At 39.6% G+C, this 20,792-nt stretch overlaps 1 protein-coding gene across 7 annotated transcripts in view; it reads right to left on the bottom strand.

Moving 5' to 3' along the window:
• LOC115465822 (utrophin-like) overlaps nucleotides 1-20,792 on the bottom strand; it is a 1,296,369-nt gene that overhangs the window by 926,675 nt on the left and 348,902 nt on the right. For 6 of the 7 annotated variants that reach the window (XM_030196568.1, XM_030196575.1, XM_030196571.1 and 3 more), the window contains 5 exons: nucleotides 19,749-19,990; nucleotides 17,824-18,004; nucleotides 16,280-16,419; nucleotides 13,881-14,093; nucleotides 5,164-5,280 (listed from right to left, as the gene is read on the bottom strand). In XM_030196568.1, the coding sequence (XP_030052428.1) occupies nucleotides 5,164-5,280; nucleotides 13,881-14,093; nucleotides 16,280-16,419; nucleotides 17,824-18,004; nucleotides 19,749-19,990 (893 nt within the window). The remainder of the gene's footprint in view (nucleotides 1-5,163; nucleotides 5,281-13,880; nucleotides 14,094-16,279; nucleotides 16,420-17,823; nucleotides 18,005-19,748; nucleotides 19,991-20,792) is intronic. The other variant, XM_030196573.1, reaches the window with a different exon arrangement.

Here is a 20,792-nt window from a genome sequence, read left to right as displayed (position 1 = left end):
ATTGTTATGGCCAATCGATTTGCACAAAGAGGATATCCCAATAAATGCATTTTTGAGGGTTTAGAAAAGTTGAGGCTACAATGTAGAGAATCTCTTTTAGAAGGCAAATCAGTGAAATCAAGGTCTGATGATATATGTACTTTAAGATTCTCACATTATGCAACAAAAAAAAACATTCAGCGGATAATCATGAAAAATTGGCATGTTTGGGAAGCTCATTCTTGTTTTTTAAGACGCCAGTAGTAGCCTACTCCCATAATAAAAATCTTAGGGAGAGGCTCATCTCATCTCTTTTACCAGAACCTGTGTGGGAAATTATTGTGCACAATGGACATTCTCAGTGTGGATCCTGCTCTGTGTGTAGCACTGCGTAGTGTTATCTGAGTTCACATATCCTATCACTAGACAAACTGTCAAGTTGAGCCATTCTACCAACTACATAAGTTATACATATCACTTTTGACCAAGTAAATTATTATATATAGGTATAACAAAAAGGATATAGGAGCTGTATTACTAGAAATATACAAACAGCCCCTGTTGTCTCACATTGGTGCTCTGCTAATCAACTGATAGAAGATTTACATTTTTTTAAATTAAAAAGTACAGTTAAGATGGCAGGGTGAAGATGTAGGTTCTATTCTTTTACATGAAGAACAACGTTGTATCTTTGAAATGAATAACCCCCCCTATGGGCTGAATTCTGAACTAAATCTTAGGCCTTTCCTTTAAGTTTTCATTTTATTATTGTGGATATCTTAGGTTTGTTCAGAGGATCGATTTGTTCATTTCTTCTCCCCTCCTCCCCCCATCCCCGTTCTTCTTCTCCCCTTCCCACTTTCCCTCCTCTTCTTCCCTCCCCCTTTTTTCATATCCCTCTTCCCCCCTTTTCCCTTCCTTTCCCCTTTCTTCCCCCCCCCCCTTTTTTTTTTTTTTTAACTTTTTTTCTTATTTTTCTCTCCTCAGGTTCTTTTTTCCTTCTTTTTTCCCTTCTCCTATTCCTTCCCACTCTTTTCCCTCCCCTCTTCCCCCTTGTGTCTTTCCTCCTTTCCTACTTACTACTTTTCCTTCAGTTTCTTGCTTTTCTATTTCTTTTTACCTTCATCCTTCCCCTCATTTTCCTCCTTTCCTTCCTACTATTTCTACTCTACTTCTTCATGTTCTTTTTTCCTTTTCTTCCCTTTATTCCGTTCCCTGTCCCTTTTATGGTCCCCTTGCCCTTGCTCTTTTAGGTTTAGTTTTAGCTTTTTTTTTTTCCTAATTGTTCACATATGTTCATTATGTTGAGTTTACATTTTTACACATTTACTAGTGTGTTCAAAATTAATTGTAATTTGAGATATGCTTCACACACAAAATTTAGCTTGCCGCTTAGCATTATCATTTTCTAAGACTGAACCCGCGGTTCACTGACATCAGACAATACAGCCTAGTGGTATAGCAAGTTTAATAAACTAACTGAAACTATTCTTAATGAGCCACTTTTAAAAGTTCAGTATGAGAATGTGTTGCTTTTTTTTATGTGAAAGAAGAGAGCGATTAGATTACTTTCTGGTAAAGACTTTTGATATATCATTTTTTTCAATCCTTTTCATTTTTGGTAGTATGATATTTCATGTTATGTAATTGATTTATGTTTTTAGAAAGATTTGATTTGCGGTTTTCAATTGCAAGACTTAATCTACAAGATAAGTATGTATTATTTTGTGAGGAAGCCTTTCGGCACAAATACTGATACTTATTTAAAATGCATGGTCTATCACTGTCACTTCCTGCTCACAATATCCTGCTCACAATATTTTTTTTATTTTAGTAGTTCTGTAGAGATAACTCCCGAATGCATGTCTGTTGATGTAAGCTTTTTATTTGCAATTGTGGCTGTTCTTTATACATTTTATGTTTTCCTTTATTCATTTGCACATAAGCAATAATAGTTTTGTAAATGTACAGTCGTCAAGTCAGCGAAAATCGCAATAAAGGACAATCAACCACCTTTTGTTACTGTTTTTGTCACCTCCACTGTCTTGTTAGCTTTGTGCTTTGTGTGGAGGCTTGTTCTTCTTTTCTGTTTTGTTTTTTTGTTTGATGCACGAGCCTTCACACTAGCTACAATCAGAGAAGCAAACAACCACGGGGCTGTCTGTTTCTGCTAGGACTTCTACTTATTTCTGTATTTATACTCAAGTATCCTCATGGTTAAACATGAAATTTAAGACAGCAATTTGCTGGTACACCAGCATGAAAATCCAGCAGCAAGAACAGTGAGCCCAGGACAGGGAGCAGCTCAGTGCTTACAGTAAGAGGCTGGAAACTAGCAGGGAAATGTAACTATAAGGTAACACATACAGAGATCTGTATAAATATTTTTAGCCAACTTATCTCATATAAATTGGTTGAATGAATATGCAAACCTAAACTTATATGACTAAGTTATCCATATAAAGTTGGGCCTGCGATTTATGTATAACTTTATGGGGGTAATTTGATAAAGGATTTACCAGATGTGCACGTAACTAAGCAAACAAGATGTGTACTTATACGCATGCTGCATGTAAATGTTTGAGCTGCAATATATGCATGAACTTTAAAGAATATGCATGTACAGTACTGAGTATATGCATACAATTAGAAGTAGATTCAGTAAATGGTACCGAAGTTTGGGCGCTGAAAAAAAATCTGCACTGAGCACTGTTCTATAAACCGTGCTCTGAGTTGCCCAGTTTATAGAATAGCAAGTAGCACCCAGATCCGCGCCCAAAGGATTTACACCAAGTGAATCCTGGTTTAAATCTTGGTGTAGGTTAGGCACAGTCCCCCGAACTCTAACACACTTGCACATCTTTAGAGAATGCCCTTCCCATGGCCATGCCCCCTTTTCAGTTGCACGCTAAAAGATTTGTACACATATCCTTATAGAATAGCGCTTAGCAAGCTGCATGTGCAAATCTTAAATGGAGCCAATTGCAATTGGTTAGCACCCAATTATTGCTAGTTATCGGCTCGTTACTCAATTAAAATGAATGCACAATTTGGGGGGCGGAGCAAGATGGCAGCTTTGACAACACTCCACAAGTAGCTCCGGAGAACTGAGCGGTTCAACCCTTCTCTTCGAGGGTTTTTTTTTCCTTCAGGAAACATTTCTTCTGTGAATTAGTATGCCGCATACGAAGAGGAAGGGTTTGGTTAGAGCCAAGACCCAACCGGCACTAACTTCGACACCGAACCAGCCAACTCTGGAGACCTACCTCGTGCGCTCCTCACTTACAGCGGCAGGAGGTCCCGCTAAATTGCCGGACCAGGAAGAGTCCGAACTCTTGGGACAGGACGTTTCATTGTCCCCTCCACCGCATTACCCTCCGCCGCAGCCAGCAGAACCCGACAGCGGGGGTGCTTCTAATTCTCACGAGAGCGAAGGAAGAAACACATGAGTGGGGCCTGTAGTCGGGGTTTCTGCTGAGGTCCCTTTTTCACCTGGGATTTTTCATTTAACAATGCAGAACCCATGCAAGGGTTCCACTGCGTCGGTTACCCTTGAGGCGATTTGGGAGACGCTACAGACTGTCCAGGCATCGACGGGCAAGATTGAAGGTTTGGTGAGCAATGTTCAGGATTTAACTGTTTCATTTGCATCAATGAAAGGCGAATTAACTGATAAGATTAACCACCTAACAGCAGAAAATGCTAAATTGAAAGAAATTTCTACTAAGCTGATAAAAAATACAAATACCATAAACAACAAATTGGAGTACTTTGAGAATTACAACAGGAGGTTAAACCTTCGCTTATTAAATTTTCCCTGTACACCTGTGTACTCTCCATTGGAGATATTTAAGAAATACTTGGTGGAAAATTTGAAATTTTCTTCTGATAATATACCTCCTGTGAACAAAATTTATTACCTACCTACAAAAAAGAATAGTGACATTCAACCACAAGGAGATTTGAATGTTACAGATTTACTAGAATCTTCTATTACATCTACAACGGAGAGAAAAACTTTATTGGTATCTTTTATATTTCAGCAAGATTTGGACTAAGTGAGAAAGATGGCCTTAAGAAACTTACAGACTCCTTTCCATGGAGGGAAAATCTGGGTATTCCCAGACGTAACAAAACAAACTCAGGCCAGAAGAAAGGACTTTCTTGCACTCTTGGCATTAGGCGCTGTCTTTAATTTAAACTATCCATGCAAATGTAATATAAAATATTTGGGTGTAAAATATGTTTTCTTTTTTCCCGAGCAATTAAAACAATTTATAGATCAAAAAAAGATATTGTAATGCCGGTTGGTGTCATACAGACTGAGCACTTCCGAATGGGTAATTTATAGAATAGGCAAGTATGGAGTATAATTAGCTAAGTCTTTCTTTAAATAATACGTAAAAATCTTATCTTCCAAGTTAATAATGGCTCACGTCCCCCTAATCTGGTGGTCTAATTTAAGTCATTTATCTTACTTCAAACTATGTTACCTTAAGAATTTCTGACTGTTTTCTTTCTTATTCAAGTAGTAATTGCTTGTAAATTTTTGAAAATTGATTAAAAAAAAAAATGAATGCACAATTTGAGCATGCAATTTTGGGCGCCATATATAAAATCCGAAGGTTACATTTTATGTAGAATCTGTGCGCTACTGGGTGTTACTGTACAAGCCTATTTTAAAGGTACGTGCCTATGTTGCCTTTATAAAGAGGGTGCCCTGTTATAAAAATATCCCCTAACCCCCGGATTCTGTATAGCGTCCCTAGCATTCCGTGCTGAAATCCAAGCATATTCTATAACAACGCGCGTAACTTAATAGGCTTAACAAGTCAATCAGCATTGTTAACAGCAATTAACAAGCAGTAAGTGTATTCTATATACTGCGCTAAATCTAGATGCTGCTTATAGAATATGCTTAGGCGTAAACGTTTTGCACATGGATTTTTTAGGTGCCATATACAGAATCCCCCCCCCCTGGTATATGTGTAGCAGCTGAGGTGCAAAAATTATTTCTCCTTACAAAAAACTTATTTCTCCTTATAAATAAAATTTATGAAAGGTAGAAAGTATTTACCTAAAGACAGAAACATTTGCAATGGGAGGGAAAAAAAAACAACTTGGAGAGCATCAGACATTTGAGAATTGCTTATGACAACTGGTCTGATTTATCAGAAAACTTACCATGCACTGGTCAAGCTGTCGCTGAAGAGCTTCTGGTTCCCCCTGTCTCACATACTGTGCTTTCTTTAAAAAGTCTTTTGCACCATCTGTCCAGTCCTTAACAACCTTTGATTCAGCCTGCATTGAACATAGCAATAAATAAAATTTATTAAAATAAATTTATATTTAAATAAAATATAATTTACCAAAGAAAAATCCTGACAAATGAATCTTATTGACTTCTTTGACTGGGTGACCAAAGAACTGGATGAAGGACGTTGCGCTAGATGTAACCTACTTGGATTTCAGCAAAGTCTTTGATAGGGTCCTCCACAGAAGACCGTGAATAAGCTGAAAGGGCTGAACGTAGGATCGAAACTGGTAAATTGGATAGGAAACTGGTTGACCGACAGGTGGCAAAGGGTGGTGACAAATGGAATCTGCTCGGAGGAAAGAAGGTGAGCAGTGGAGTTTCTCAGGGGTCGGTGCTGGGGCCTATTCTGTTTAATATATTTGTGAGAGATATTGCTGAAGAGTTGGAAGGAAAGGTTTGCCTTTTTGCAGATGACATGAAGATAGCCAATAGAGTGGATACCCTGGAGGGAGTAGAAACAATGAGATGGGATCTCAAAAAATTAGGAGAATGGTCGAGGGTCTGGAAGTTAAAATTTAATGCCAAGAAGTGCAGAGTGATGCAGAAACCCAAAAGAGAGATACTGGATAGGAGGGGAGAGATTAGTAAGACTGACTCAGGAGAGAGACCTTGGGGTCTTGGTGTCAGAGGATATGAAGGTGAAGAAACAATGTGACAAGGCAACGGCCGTGGCCAGAAGGATGCTAGACTGCCTAGAGAGGGATATAACCAGCAGAAGAAAGGAGGTGTTGATGCCCCTCTACAAGTCATTAGTGAGGCTATTGTGTTCAGTTTTGGAGGCCATATCTTGCTAAAGATGTAAAAAGACTGAAACCAGTGCAAAACAAAACTACAAAAATGGTATGGAATTTGTGTTGCAACCCATACGAGGAGAGACTTGCTGACCTGAACATGTATACCTTGGAGGAAAGGAGAAATAGGGGTGACATGATACAGACGTTCAAATATTTGAAAGGTATTAATCCGCAAACAAACTTTTTTTGGAGATGGGAAGGTGGTAGAACTAGAGGACATGAATTGAGGTTGGAGGGGGACAGACTCAGGAGTAATGTCAGGAAGTAGTTTTCACAGAAAGGGTATTAGATATGTGGAATGTCCTCCCGCGGGGGTGGTGGAGGTGAAAATGGTAACTGAATTCAAACATGCGTGGGATAAGCACAACATAATCCTGTTTAGAAGGAATGGATCTACGGACTCTTAACAGACATTGGGTGGGAATGCCAGTAATTGGGAAGCAAAATCAGTGCTGGGCAGACTTCTACAGTATGTGCCCTGAGAATGGCAAGGACAAATCAAACTTGGGTATACATATAAAATATCACATACCATGTAAAATGAGTTTATCTTGTTGGGCAGACTGGACGGACCGTTCAGGTCTTTATTTGCCATCATTTACTATGTTACTATAAAACATTAATCTAAATAACTTCAGGATGAAAAGCTACACAACCTACATTCTCTGTTGAGATATGTCTGGGCACCAGCATTGAATATCCAGGTTTCTGCAGCCGGCTAGCTCTTATCCAGTTCAGTACGATATTCAGCACTTAAGCACATATGCAACACTGCATAAAGATAGGACTGACTTTTATGCGGTCCAATTTAACCTTTAAACTTAAAACGGTTAGGCGCTGAATATCAGCGCTTAACTGCATAAGCATGAACTGACCACAAAATTAGCAGCCAGTAGTGATATTCAGTGGTTCTACCCCGAACAAATGATTTAAATGGTCAGGAGCTGTTTCTGTCTGATTAAATCGCTTTGAATATCAACCCCAATAATATTAACAATAATAATGTTAGTCTTACTTGCACGTACGAGTGACACGGGCTTCACATATTGCAGCAGGCCATGTTTATCCACTCCTACTCTAGTTGAGATAATATTTAACCATCTCTCTTACTCACGTGCACCTTTCTTTAAATTAGTCACCTTATTTTCTAACTCCTCTTACTCTCTAACTTATCTATATGTTAATCATCTCTCTGACCTCATGTGCAACTTTCTTTAAATCAGTCACCTTACTTTCTAACTTCTCTTACTTTCTTACCTATCTATCTTCCATCTTTGCTTATACCCTACACTGTCAATTAAAATGTTCTATTATGTATTGTGTTGGCATTGCAAGTAGTATACTATGCCATACTTTGTACTGATATTTGAATATTTTTACTGCTGTAATTGTCTATCGCTCAGGTTTGATTTATTCTTACTGTACACCGCCTTGAGTGAATTTCTTCAAAAAGATGGTAAATAAATCCTAATAAATAATGACAACAATACCGACACCCTTGGCATTGCTGTCATTAAAAAGAACCATGTTTGGTTTATTGATACAGTCATTCCGAGAGACAGTCATGTGGAAGAAAAGAAATTCAAAAATGCTGATATTTGTACTAGCTTGGTGAGGGTAGGAGGGGAAGGTGGGGCTAGACAGGCCTTTTTGGCTTTATCCATCATCTATTTCTATGTTTATATAAGTAATCAATAGAAATAAAAGAAAATGAAACATAGAAAGGAAAATAAGATGATACCCTTTTTTATTGGACTAATTTAATACATTTTTGATTAGCTTTCAAAGGTAACCCTTCTTCATCAGATCGGAAATAAGCATATGTTGATAAATAACAGTATGTATAAGTGAAACATCAAAGCATTCCAGTGACAGTCTCACAGGATGAGGGTGGGGTAGGTTAGGTGAGAGACAGAGAGAGCCGGGTGGATGAGGGACAGGGAGATATGCATGGTGGTAAGAGGGTGTCAAAGCAGTAGAATTTTACGGGTTATAATGGGCTAGAAAACCCAGATCTTTAAGCCCTGTCTGGTGTTTATATAGTATGTACTTATGTCACTAGTTTTCTAAAAATGTCACATTCTAATTTCTGTGCTGTCCCCTAAGAAAGGAGATTACACCAGTTTATAACAATGCAGATTCTTCAAATAGGATTTTGTGGTTCATCTGCCATCTGTCTATTGTTGTTGCTCTCTGGATGCTTTAGTCAAGCCACTGATGAGGTTTTCTGTCTTGAAAAAGAGTTATCAGATATAGCCAGCTGAACAGGAGGCTATCAGAAGAGAGCACAACAAATCAGAAATGAATAGATGGTTACTGCAATATTTGTGATGAATGGCTGTTGGATTAAGATAAGCTAACAAGAGTAGAGGACACAGCATTTGTACAGTAAGGCCTGAAAACCTCAGAAATTAACAAGAAAAGAAATGCTCCTCATAAAATGAGCAACTCAACCAAGGGTACAAAAGGGAAACATGCCAAGTGGCTACACAACAGATGCCCGTATTTCACAAATGAGTTACAGTACTGTGAAAAAGTTTTGCATCACCTAAGCAAAACTTCACATTTACATGTTTAGGCTCACAGTCATATGCACATATATTCAGCATACATCATTTAATTCAGAAATTATTATTCATTTTGAGTGGTTTCATGAAATAATATGGTACTTTATAGGTGTTAAGCCAGATGTATTGTAGAGTTTACAGAATGCATAAATTCTGCGCCAAACTTAGGATTGAAACTGACCAATCAGATAATAGGATTGTCTTCCAAAAGAAATGCAGAACGTATAGCCAATCACACTGCAGCTAGAAGCACAGCTTAGACAGTCTACAATTGGTGGGAATTACCAAAACATGTAATGCTTGTTGGCCAGTCTGGAAAGTGGTTCAAAGGTGAAAACAAATTCAAAGTGCAGGCCGCATTTGTCTCAGGAAGACCGGGTTCGTGTGCTAGTTTTGCATGAGCAGGAGTATTCCAGTCAGGAGACTGCTGCAAAGGTTGGATGTGATCAAAGTACAGCATTCAGAATCATACAAAAGCATAAGGAGACTGACAGCATAAAGGAAAGTTTCGACGTGGGTGGCCTAAGAAGTCGACAAAAAGAGAGGATCCCAACAGGAAAGCTCACCTCTCCTCAACTGCTCAGAAAATGGAAAGAGAAATGCTCATGTTTGCACTTAACTGTACAGAGAAGATGCTTGGAATTTGGGCTGAGAGCAAGGACAGATGACCAGAGAAAGAGGTGTACGGTATAGGCAAAGAAATACGCCAGTTGGAGCAAGAAGGAATGGGAGAAAGTGTCATTTAGTGATGAAAGCACTTTCTACATCCTTGGAAATCATGCAAAATCATTTCAGAGAAGGTTCCCAGGAGAAGAATATAAACCAAAGTGCCTCAATCTCAGTTAAGCATCCAACAAAAGTAATGATCTGGGGATGCATGATAGACAGCGGTCTTGGCAGACTTCACATCATTGATGGGATGATCACGCACACAAATACAATGAAATCCTCACCAAGTGAAAGCTACCATCAACTTAGCAGTTGTTTCTTGGAGATTACTTCTTCCAGGATTGACAATGCTCCTTGCCATTGAGCAAAAATAGTGGCAGACTGGAAGAAAAAGAACCAAGTGAAGAATAGCCAGCATAGTCTCCAGATCTCAATCCAACTGAGAATTTATGGCATAAGGTGTCTCTGGAAATAAGAGATGGCCAGTGAAACCAAAGGGAACTTATAGGATCTCTTACTGCTGTCTGGAATGGTGTCATCACTCAGGAACAACTCTTACAGCTGGTGCACTCCATGACAGAGATATGCTGACAGATTTAAAACAAAAAACAAAAACAAAGATTACCCAATTAAGAGTAAGAAGAAAAAAAAAAAGCAAAAAATGTTCAAATAGCCCTTTTCAGGTCAATAAGAAAAAAATAAATTCCTAGAAGAAATTAACATCAAGATGCCCGACAGTTGTATTATTTAACTGCTGTTCCGATACATGCATTTTTATTGCATGACACAGCAGTACAGACAAGTCCTCCTGGAGCAAATAACATCTCAATTGACATTCTAACAGAAATATCGTCAGAAAGAATGTGCATGGTCTTGGAATTTTGGAAAAGAATTTGCCATACTAGCACACAGACTTGTAACGCCAGAATGAGGTTTGGAATGCACCCAAGAGAGGCTACTAGAGCACCAGAAAGAGGCTTGAAGTTTCCTGACAGGGGCTACGGGAGCATCAGAATGAATTTTAGAATACAGAGAGGCAGCAGAAGGACTTGTGGTTGGAAGATCTCACTGCTGCACCCCCCATCAAAAATTCCTGGCTGCGCTACTGAGACGATGCAAAACTTATCACAGCACTTCAAAGTAAGCAGAATTCTCAGGATTGACAAGACCACATCCAATCCACTTGTACAAAGAAAGGGATCTAGAAATCAGAGCTAGGTGGCTAGCAACTAATTGATCTGATGTCAATGCCATAGAAAATACTCTGAAGCTATTCAAAGATAAAATGGATGTTCCCTACCAGCTTTACTGGAGGAGTAGCCTAGCAGTTAGTGCAGCGGACTTTGATTCTGGGGAACTGGGTTCGATTCCCACTGCAGCTCCTTGTGACTCTGGGCAAGTCACTTAACCCTCCATTGCCCAAGGTGCAAATAAGTACCTGTATATACTATGTAAACCTATGTAAACCTATGGAGTGGATATATACTATGTATACTATGAAGTGGAGGAGTGGCCTAGTGGTAAGGGTGGTGGACTTTGGTCCTGGGGAACAGAGTTCGATTCCCACTTCAAGCACAGGCAGCTCCTTGTGACTCTGGGCAAGTCACTTAACCCTCCATTGCCCCATGTAAGCCGCATTGAGCCTGCCATGAGTGGGAAAGCGCGGGGTACAAACGTTAAAAATAAAAACTGCTTTCAATATAGTTGCTAAAAAAAACACAGAAAAATGGTATATCGAGCCTCATTCCCTTTCCAAGATTAAATGGGAGCTAGCTTTATTAGTGCCATGATTCATATGGAAAAAGCTTTTGAGGCAGAAGCTCAGAAAAATCTAACTTGTAACCTCTGTGTAAGATGGATATAGAAAACCATTTATGCTGGTAAGAAAGTGGCTGAAGGGGAAGGGCTGGACAGTTATAATCTCAGTTGGAATAAACATATGTGGACAGATATTTAAGCTTTTTATAAATTATAATGTATCTGAAGGGAGGCACATGTAGCAATAAGATCAATCCTATAAATGGTCACATTGTAAGCATGCAATAGGACTCACTGTTTAAGTAAAGGGAAATATTTAGCTGGGACAAATTAGGCAGAAATTGATAAATATGATTTAATATAGAAATATATAGCAAGTGCACTTAGAATGCAATAACAGAGAGGTGCAATATATTCTGACCATGCATTCTAACTTTAATTGTGCAAAAGACCTGGACATTTGGTTACTAATAAACTGGGAACCATTTCAGAAATCAAGTATTTGCAATTAACACTAGCACATGCTGGAGGGCAGTAACTGGAACTAGAGGCAAGGAGCTCGGACCTCATTCCTGCACTACAAATACATTTGAGGACATGTGCACACATGTCCTCAAACAATCTATTCAAATGTAAGGAAAAAAACACATGAAAAAGAGCCAATAATCCCTGATGGATGGGGATTATTTACATTGCAGCAATAAATCAAGAAACTATAAGCAGATCATAAGGATAATTTAAACGAGATCATTCTCTAAGATGAAACACTGATGGATTCTTTAAACCAGAGATCTTAAAATTAGATGAAAAGGAGACCAAGTATTGCTATAACACAAAGCTTGAGACAAAAGCTTGGAAAAGTTTTTGCAGGAAAGGATGGCTCAATGGGTTCAACCATAAAAATAAATTCTAGGGAAAAATGTTGAAAGATTAGCTTAACCCGATCATCAAGCCAAGAGTCAAAAAGGAACACTTGGCTCGGTATGTTTCAGATCTTTTTATAGATGCAGTGTTAAAGCATTTCCACTGAACCACTACAAGAGTATCACAATTAACAGCACTACTTCAGGTTACAGGGACACAGAACTGTGGGCAAGGTAATGGCAGGTCTGCAGCATCCTTGAATGTAAGGCTGTGAATACATCCCAGTAGATAAAAGCCTCTGCAGATAAGATACTGCTGCAGTGAAGGGTTGGTGCAAGCTTTCAAGGGTGGTAAGGGGACTAAAAGGTTAGAATAGCTGACCACCCACTTGCACAAGGACCTGTTTGACCCTCAGTTTTACCTTGAGACTCTACAGACTAACTGGGAAAAGCAGCAAAATTTCAACCAGATTAACTGAAGCTGGGAACTGCATTCATGAACCAATCAGCAATGAAGGAGGAGCTACAGTATGTAATCTTTCCTATTTAGATATGATTGGGTTCCACATTCAGACTCTTCTACTGTTTGTCACTTCAGAAATCAGAACTTGAAGAAGGCCACTGAAGCACAAGAGAACTGACTGGCCCCTCAGTCCCTTTAGAGGTGTTTCAAGTTAGGAGGTCTATAGGGGAGGGGTTATTGGTTCTGTGATTATTAAACATACACACTGTTAAAGCAACATGCAGCGACCCTAATACAGTAAGCTGCACTATACTTTAGCTAATCTTACTCCCAAAGCAGTAAAATTTAAGTTTGATAAAATCACTGCACTAAAGGGTAACAGAGCAGACATACAAAACATTGAATACCAAATTAGCATCAAATCTTCAATGTCCAGGGCACCCAACCCTCCTCCAAACTCCGCAATCATCTCACCCCCGGGGCTATCTGGTCCTGGGCACCCCAGGCCAGGACTCCGCTGGCCCTAGACCAGAGAGCCTGCAATACCAACCAAACCCTTGCATGGTCTGGAGAAGTGTCAAGCAGCATCCTTCCCTCACCATTGCCATCCTAGAAACTGGTATTACCAGTACTGCATTAGGACTCACTGCTGGGGATCAGTCTCTCAAACACCACTAGAAGTCAGGAGCCAAAATTTCAAAGATGGTGGTGGGATGGAAAGGTCACTACTGATACCTCCCTGGACTAGGAAAGAATAATTAGTCTTTGGGGTGGGGGGGGGGAGAGTTCAGACCTCCACTACAGAGCCTCTCTGGTTGAATGAGTTGCCCTCCAAAGGGGGGAATCAGGATGGGACCAGGAGTACCAGGGAGTGTGTAGGACCCAGCAGGGAATATTTTCAGTGGTAGGGGCTAAAAGTGCTGCTGACATTTTCTCTCAAATGCAAATGTCCCTCTTCCTATCAGTGGCTGAGTCAATTCTCTGTTGTGCACAGACACTTTTTAAAGCTGCAGAAATGTGCGTGCCATTAGTCTGCTGCATCGGAGTAAAAGTTGTTTTAGTGTGTGTGTGTTTTTTTTTTTAAAAAGCACACATTGTTCTAAGTGGTGATACACATGGACATAAGGCTATGAAATGATCATAATATGGACTTAATCAGATATGTCAGCCATACCATCCCATAACTATGAGAGTAAAAAACCTAAGCAATGTATTTAGAGATACAGATTTAAACAGTATATTTTTTTGTAGAAATATCCTTTAGCGCTGATGTCCATTTTTGGATGTATACAGGTGTGTGTGTGTGGGTGTGTGTGTGTGTGGGTGGGGGGGCCAGGAAGGGAAGTGAGAGATGCCAGACAGCTTATCTGCATTTTCCCTCCTACCTCTGCCACAGAGGGCAGAAGGAAGAATGCAAATAAACTTGAATAGATACATACGCCACTGTATATAGAAGAATCTTGTATTTACCTCAAATATTTTCAGTTTGGTAGAAACATCCTCCAAACATTGAACGTCCTTAGAAAGATTGCCCTTTAACTTGTCCCACTGCACTTGAAGTGCCTCCAGCTCCTGCTTGTAGGTGTCTGCCACATCACATTCAGCCTGCTCCTCCAACCTTCTGGTCTGTGCTGTAAGGTGGTCAATGGCTAGCTTCTGGTTCTCCAAAGTCTGAGAGAGAATCTTTAGGAAAGGGCAAAAAAGTGCACAGGTGGCAAAGTTCAATCATTCTATATCCATTAAACAGACGTGTTAGGCATTTACCAGGTAAGACAGACACATACCCCGGATTCTATATAAAAGCGAACACAAATTGACACTTAGCACCCAAATTTGAATGCATTGTTATATTTAAGTATCTTTACTGTCATCATCCGCACATGAAACAAAAACTGGAACATTAAGCAGGATAAACAGTTTCAAAATTTGTCCCCCTCCCCCTTAATCCACTACCTAATCCCACAATACCCATTCCCCCTCAACCTCCCTCCAAATCAGGTCAGGTGAAGTACCAACCCCGACATTGTCCTTTGGGATACCCATGAGTGATGGAATTTGTTCTGTCTTTGGAATAGAGCTACTCGATAATATAATGAGAAGGCTTAGGGGTGTGGTCTTGAAACTATTTGCAAGAGGGATATGAGGGGGATTATTGCTCGATTTGGCACAATTTGACCCATTGTATGAGAGGGGAAGGAGAGCACCAAAACGTGCAGAGCCTTCATTAGGCTCAGTGATAGGGAGGGTTGGGGTAAATAAGTGTTTATTTGGGGTATGGGTGGGGATGAGGGGGTAGTTATGGAGGGAGAGAGGGACAACTCCAGAATTTGAGAAGGTGGGTCTTAGAGGATAAGTCTGAAAGCAATGCAGGAATGAATTGGTGGAAGGGAGGGTGTAGGCTGGGGCACTCTTCCTTTGATCTCAGGAAGGGACCTCTGACAGTTCTCTTTCAAGCTAAGCATAAGAGCCATGAGGCCCATGGTTAAGTTGGTGTCTTGGAATGTAGTTGGTATTTCCTCCCCTATTAAACGTAGTAAGATCTTATAGGTCTTGAATAGACAAAAAACACACATTGCAATGCTCCAAGAAACACATTTGACTTCTTTAGAGCACAAAAAATTGTGCCATTGGTGGATTGGAGATTACATAGAGGGCCCAACGAAACATAGGAAAGCAGGGGTAATTATATAATTTAGTAAAGGACTCCAGGTAGAAAAGCAACGATCAATAGTGGACCCCATGGGAAGGTTTATCATTGTAAAGGTACTTCTGAATAAAAAGCTTCTACTGTTAGTGAATGTGTATGCGCCCAACCAGTACGACAAAAGCTTTTATCAAAATATTTTTAAACATATACAATCCTTTGATTCGATACCAATTGTTATGCGCGGAGTCAGTAATGTGTGTATGTAGCCACATACATGTGTTCATGACCTCTTAAAAATACCATTTTGCCACAATGGTTCATGCTTTGCAGATGGGTGTACAGGGGGCGGACCTTGGGTGTACAGGGAGAAATTAAGACTTATCTGCTAATTTTCTTTCCTTTACATAGTAACATAGTAGATGACGGCAGAAAAAGACCTGCACGGTCCATCTAGTCTGCCCACGATAAACTCATATGTGTATACCTTACCTTGATTTGTACCTGTCTTTTTCAGGGCACAGACCGTATAAGTCTGTCCAGCAGTATTTCCCGCCTCCCAACCACCAGTCCCGCCTCCCATCACCGGCTCTGGCACAGACCCCGAATAAGTCTGCCCTCCCCTATCCTAGCCTCTCAACCACCAACCCCTCTTACCCCCGCCACCCAATTTCAGCTAAGTCTTTAGTCTCACAAGACCAGTCCAATACATGTAGGTGTCAAGTGTCCATCGACCAGCAGATGGAGATAGAAAAACCCAGAACAGTGCTTGAGGTATAAGGCTAGTTCGCAGCTCCAGGATTTCAGGATTTTGATAAACAAAAGCAGTAAGACTCCCAATAAGCAATGCAAAGACCATTCTTCACTGCATAACTCATCAAATTCTATTCATAATTTTTTTTTTTAATTGAAAAGGAGTTGACCTCTGAGGAAGAATTATAAACTGTAAATGAGGGTGGGATTGGGCATAGCGTTGTTGTAGAAATTTTGTGGTGACTATTTCACTGTCATGGTAAGGTTTAAGCCTGGCTGTGTTCAATCAGCTGAATCTAATTATCAATTAAATTTGGTCAACTGGCTGATTAACTAAGGGGACAGTTACTTTTTCACATGGGTGATATGGGTGTTGGATACCTTTGTTCCTTATCACAGTTTTTAAAATTATTACTTAACAGTTTTACACAAGGTATGAAGTGCCATCTGAACACCTAAAGACAAATTTTACCTTGACCTGATGAAGGGCCTTGTCAACCCCACTGGGATCATTCACTGCACTGATGGATGGTCGCATCTGACTCTCTAGCAGTTGTTCCTTCAAGGTCTTCAGTTTATCTAGATAGTCTTGACCAGGCTGGGCTTCCACTGCTGTTTTAATAGAATAAAACATATACATCTTTGGTGATGGAGTAAAATATATCACTACTTCTTTCTCTAAACCAGGGGTTCTCAACCCTGCCCTTGGGACACACCCAGCCAGTCAGGATTTCAGGATATCCACAATGAATATGTAAGAGATAAATCTGCATACAATGGAGGTACTGTATGCAAATGTATCCCGTGCATATTCATTGTGGGTATCCTGAAATCCTGAATGACAAAGTTTGTCTCAAGGACTGGTTTGAGAACCCCTGCTCCAAACTTAAGCAAATGTAATGAAAACGTGATTTTAAAAAAACCAATTATGATCCAACATTCAAAAGACATGAACATCTAACTTCACTATACATGTTCAAAACCTGTACAATAGTAATGGGCTGAATATCTGACTTAATAGCCAGATCTAACCATTCATGAAGGGGCAAGGAGAGGGTGGGTTAAAAAATATTCTCAGTGATCATATTCAGTCAATAATGGATAATTTATACTTTTAGTTTAGATCTAAACTAAATGTATAAATTATCCATTGTGTTTATCTAGAAAATAGCTTCTCATATGTAACAGAAGCAGAAATACCATGGGGGAAAGAAAGCAAAAGAAAATATTTTGTCAGTTACGGTTCAGTAACTGACAAAATGACAAAATATTTGAAGTCTAAGAGCCCAATTTTCAGCCGGTGTGGTGACTGGACTAAGTTAAACTGCCAGTATTTAACTTGGCAGCTGAGGGATTTAACCTAATCTATTGAACATGTAGTTAATATGGTCACCATGCTAGCATTATCCATTAGGGGTTGATATTCAACGTGAAATAGTTCCTGGCTGGTTAAATTGCCTGCTTGAGGCTAACTGGAAACTTTCAGCGGCACTTAGCTGGCTAGTGCCGCTGAAAATAACTGGTTAGCGCCACAACTGAACTGAAAATCGGCTATTTTGGGGGCATTCCAGGGCAGAGTTAGCACTTGGCTAGTTAAGTGCTGATATTCAGAACTTAACAGGTCAGATTAACCACATAAACAGGACCACATAAATGTCAGTCCTATATTTATGCAGTGACCCATAGCCAGTTAAGTGCTGAGTATCACACTTAACAGGCTATGTCTTAGCCTGCTCTGCAAACCCAGAAATTCAATGCTAGTGCACAGACATGGCCCAACTGCCACTGACTGAATATCACGTCCTTAGTTTAAATGTACTGAAGTATTATTGATCCACTATTTGTATTTTTGGTGTGTTCTCCGCTGCCATTACACAAGTGGCAGTTTAGAATCACCTTCGCCAGCAATGGACCCAGCCACCGACCCGTGTTTATGGTGCCCTTGGTAGGGTTTAAGTCATTTCCAATGGGCATCAAAGCTTGTTCCTTCGCCAAAAATGAGATGGAATGATTTACCTTTTTCCAGTTGTTGGCAGCGTTCCTTCATTTTCTGATGGACAGAATTGTAGTTTTCAGTAATTTTATTCAGGCTGTCTTGAATAAAATTTGGGGCATCAGGCTGGGAGGTAAGATCCAAGCACCTAGTACGCAGCTGCTCAACTCGAGGACCCACAGCTGCCAGTCTTGTCAGTTCCTGCTGCCAATTAAACACATTAAAATTCCAGTATTGAAAGTAATTACACTGGATTTGTACAACACAACACATTAATAATTTTTTTTTATTCCAGGCATTGATATACCACCCTCAAAATAATGTTTCTTTTTTATTATTATTATTTAAGAATTTTTAGCCAACATCATCTGCCATTCTAGGAGAATAACAATAAAAACGGTCACAGTAAAATCATAAAATAAAATAAACAACGTTATGCACACTTTATCACAATAAATCATGTATACCTCATCAACCTAAATCATAAAAGAAACCTGAAGCAGCAAAAAATAATAAAGTTAAATCAGGAAGAGCAGAAGCAACCAAAGCCTAATTAAATAATTGTTTGAAAACCACAAATCTACAATTAGAGAGCTAGATAAACAATTTTGATCTTTATCAAAGGGCATCACTGAATCTTGAGTTGATCAAATCATAAAGACCACGTGCTTCATAAAATGACCTCATAACAGAGAGGATCCTTAACACTGAAGAAAACCAGCTTCTTGCAGGATAATGTAATCATGGGACTGCTTCCTTAAAGATCCACACATTCCTTGAGGTCAAACACTGATTGTCAAAGCATAAAACAAGTGTATGTCTTGCAGTCAACCATTTGATGCCAATCTATAGACATGATTTGTAGAAAATCAGATATAATCACATTGGGGGGGATTCTATGAATAGTGCCAAAAGTTAGGTACCAAAAAGATCCGCACTGAGCCCCTAATTCTATAAGGGTGCTCGACCTTTATAGAAAAGGAGCTCAAAGTGCAAGTCACACCTGACTGAGGGCACGGGACTTGCGCCTTATAGAAGCCAGTGTAATTCCTGCACTCAAAGGGGGTCTTTTACTAAAGGTTAGCTCGGATTATTTGAAGCAGGTCCCATTTTATTCCTATAGGCCCTGCTGCAGACAACTTGAGCTACTCTTTAGTAAAAGATCCCCAAAGTTAGGTACGGATGGTCATTATTTTGTAACACCACACAACTTCTTGGAACAACTCTGACCCACCCATGCTTCTCCCAAGGGCATTCCCCCTTTTCTAAAGTGTGCGAGAACAGTTGTTGGAGAAGTATGTGCAGGGGAGAACTACGCGTAACCCCTAATCAGGGGCTTGTTAACAGCATTAATTGCTTGTTTGCACCAATTGAGACAAATAATTTGCGTATGGATCTCGCATGCATGCGCAAATTCTGGTGCCCAACTTTGGGTGAACTATATGGAATCTGAGGGATTATGGTTTGCTAACTCAACATGCAAGATGAAATCTCCTAAGATAATGGTCTTGTACGGCAGCCCCTCATATGATAAAAGTGATTGTACCAAAGGGAAATATTCTGAAAGTAAGATACATGGTTTGCTATAAACTAGTAGTAGATTGCTTACTTGTTTGGCTCATTTCAAAGTTTCAGTACTATCTGTAAAGTGAAAATCTCTGTTGAAACCCTAACCCCTTCTTTGAGATAATCAGCAGTCTTACCCCATTTCCCCCTGACATTCTATTAGGTTTTGATTGAGAAAAGGCTTAGTAATCAGGGTGGTATAACTGGTTGAGCACTACAGTATCAGTACTGGAAAGCCAAGATTCAATAATGAACATATAATCTAGCCAATATAAACACAGAATATCATAATAGCATAGCTGTTTACAAAATTAAAAAGAAATGGATAAGAAAAAGGGAAAGATAAAAGTGACAATATTAAGAAAAAGGCAGATATGCTTACCTGAGCGGATTCATTTAATTGCTGCAAAGGCTGACTTTGGGATGCCAATGAAGGGGCATTTTTTAACCAACCTTCTTCCTTCTTTAATGTCTTTTCCAGCTCACCCAACTCTCTGAAATAAGAATTTACTGCATCTTGGAACTGCAGCTTTCTGATCAGCTCTTCTAAGCACTGAATAGTATCTTTCCATTCAACTAGCACCTTCTCCAGTGAATTCTTCACTTCCTCAGGAGACAGTCCCTCTGTAAGAGAGTTTGAAAAAAAAAAAAAAAAGTGCAGTACAATAAGGCTGTAGGAGAAACTAACCATGTTCTGGAGAAAAGAAGCTTTTCCTTCCTGCTCTTATACGTGGTTAAATGATGGGCCCACTGATGCTAAAATGATTTGATATCTTCCAGATATCTCCCTGTGGCTAATTACTGTGACTAACATGGAAAGAAACAACATAACTACTAGGGAAGGGAAAAAAAGGGTTCTAGGGAAATTCACTGCAGTACGGGAGAACTTTATTTATGCACTCATATAATTTAACTAAAGGTGTGACACTCAATAAGCGTTATTAGTATATAGGTTCTGTTGCATAAAATGAGATCCACGTAACACCACATTAATGCACGTTACAGCCCAGTAATGGAGTACCACTTTTACTGAATCTATTTCTCAGTGACTAAAGGGGATGCCAACCAACCCCTAAATTGCGACAAAGCAACCTCACAGTCTCTCTTTATCAAAATAGTTATATACCACTATACAACACAAATGTGTTCAATGATGATGTTAGATGGTTCCTAGTCAAACATCAGATACAAATGAAAATGGGTATGCAGGTTTCTATTAGTAATTTGTATTAGGAGTGGCCTAGTGGTTAGGGTGGTGGACTTTGGTCCTGAGGAACTGAGTTCAATTCCCACTTCAGGTACAGGCAGCTCCTTGTGACTCTGGGCAAGTCACTTAACCCTCCATTGCCCCATGTAAGCCGCATTGAGCCTGCTATGAGTGGGAAAGCGCGTGGTACAAATGTAACAAAAATAAAATAAATTATGC

Source organism: Microcaecilia unicolor, chromosome 3 (assembly GCF_901765095.1).
Source record: "Microcaecilia unicolor chromosome 3, aMicUni1.1, whole genome shotgun sequence".
NCBI lineage: Eukaryota > Metazoa > Chordata > Amphibia > Gymnophiona > Siphonopidae > Microcaecilia > Microcaecilia unicolor.
Note: the sequence above shows the minus strand (reverse complement) of the source record. Positions and strands in the feature narration are given on the sequence as shown.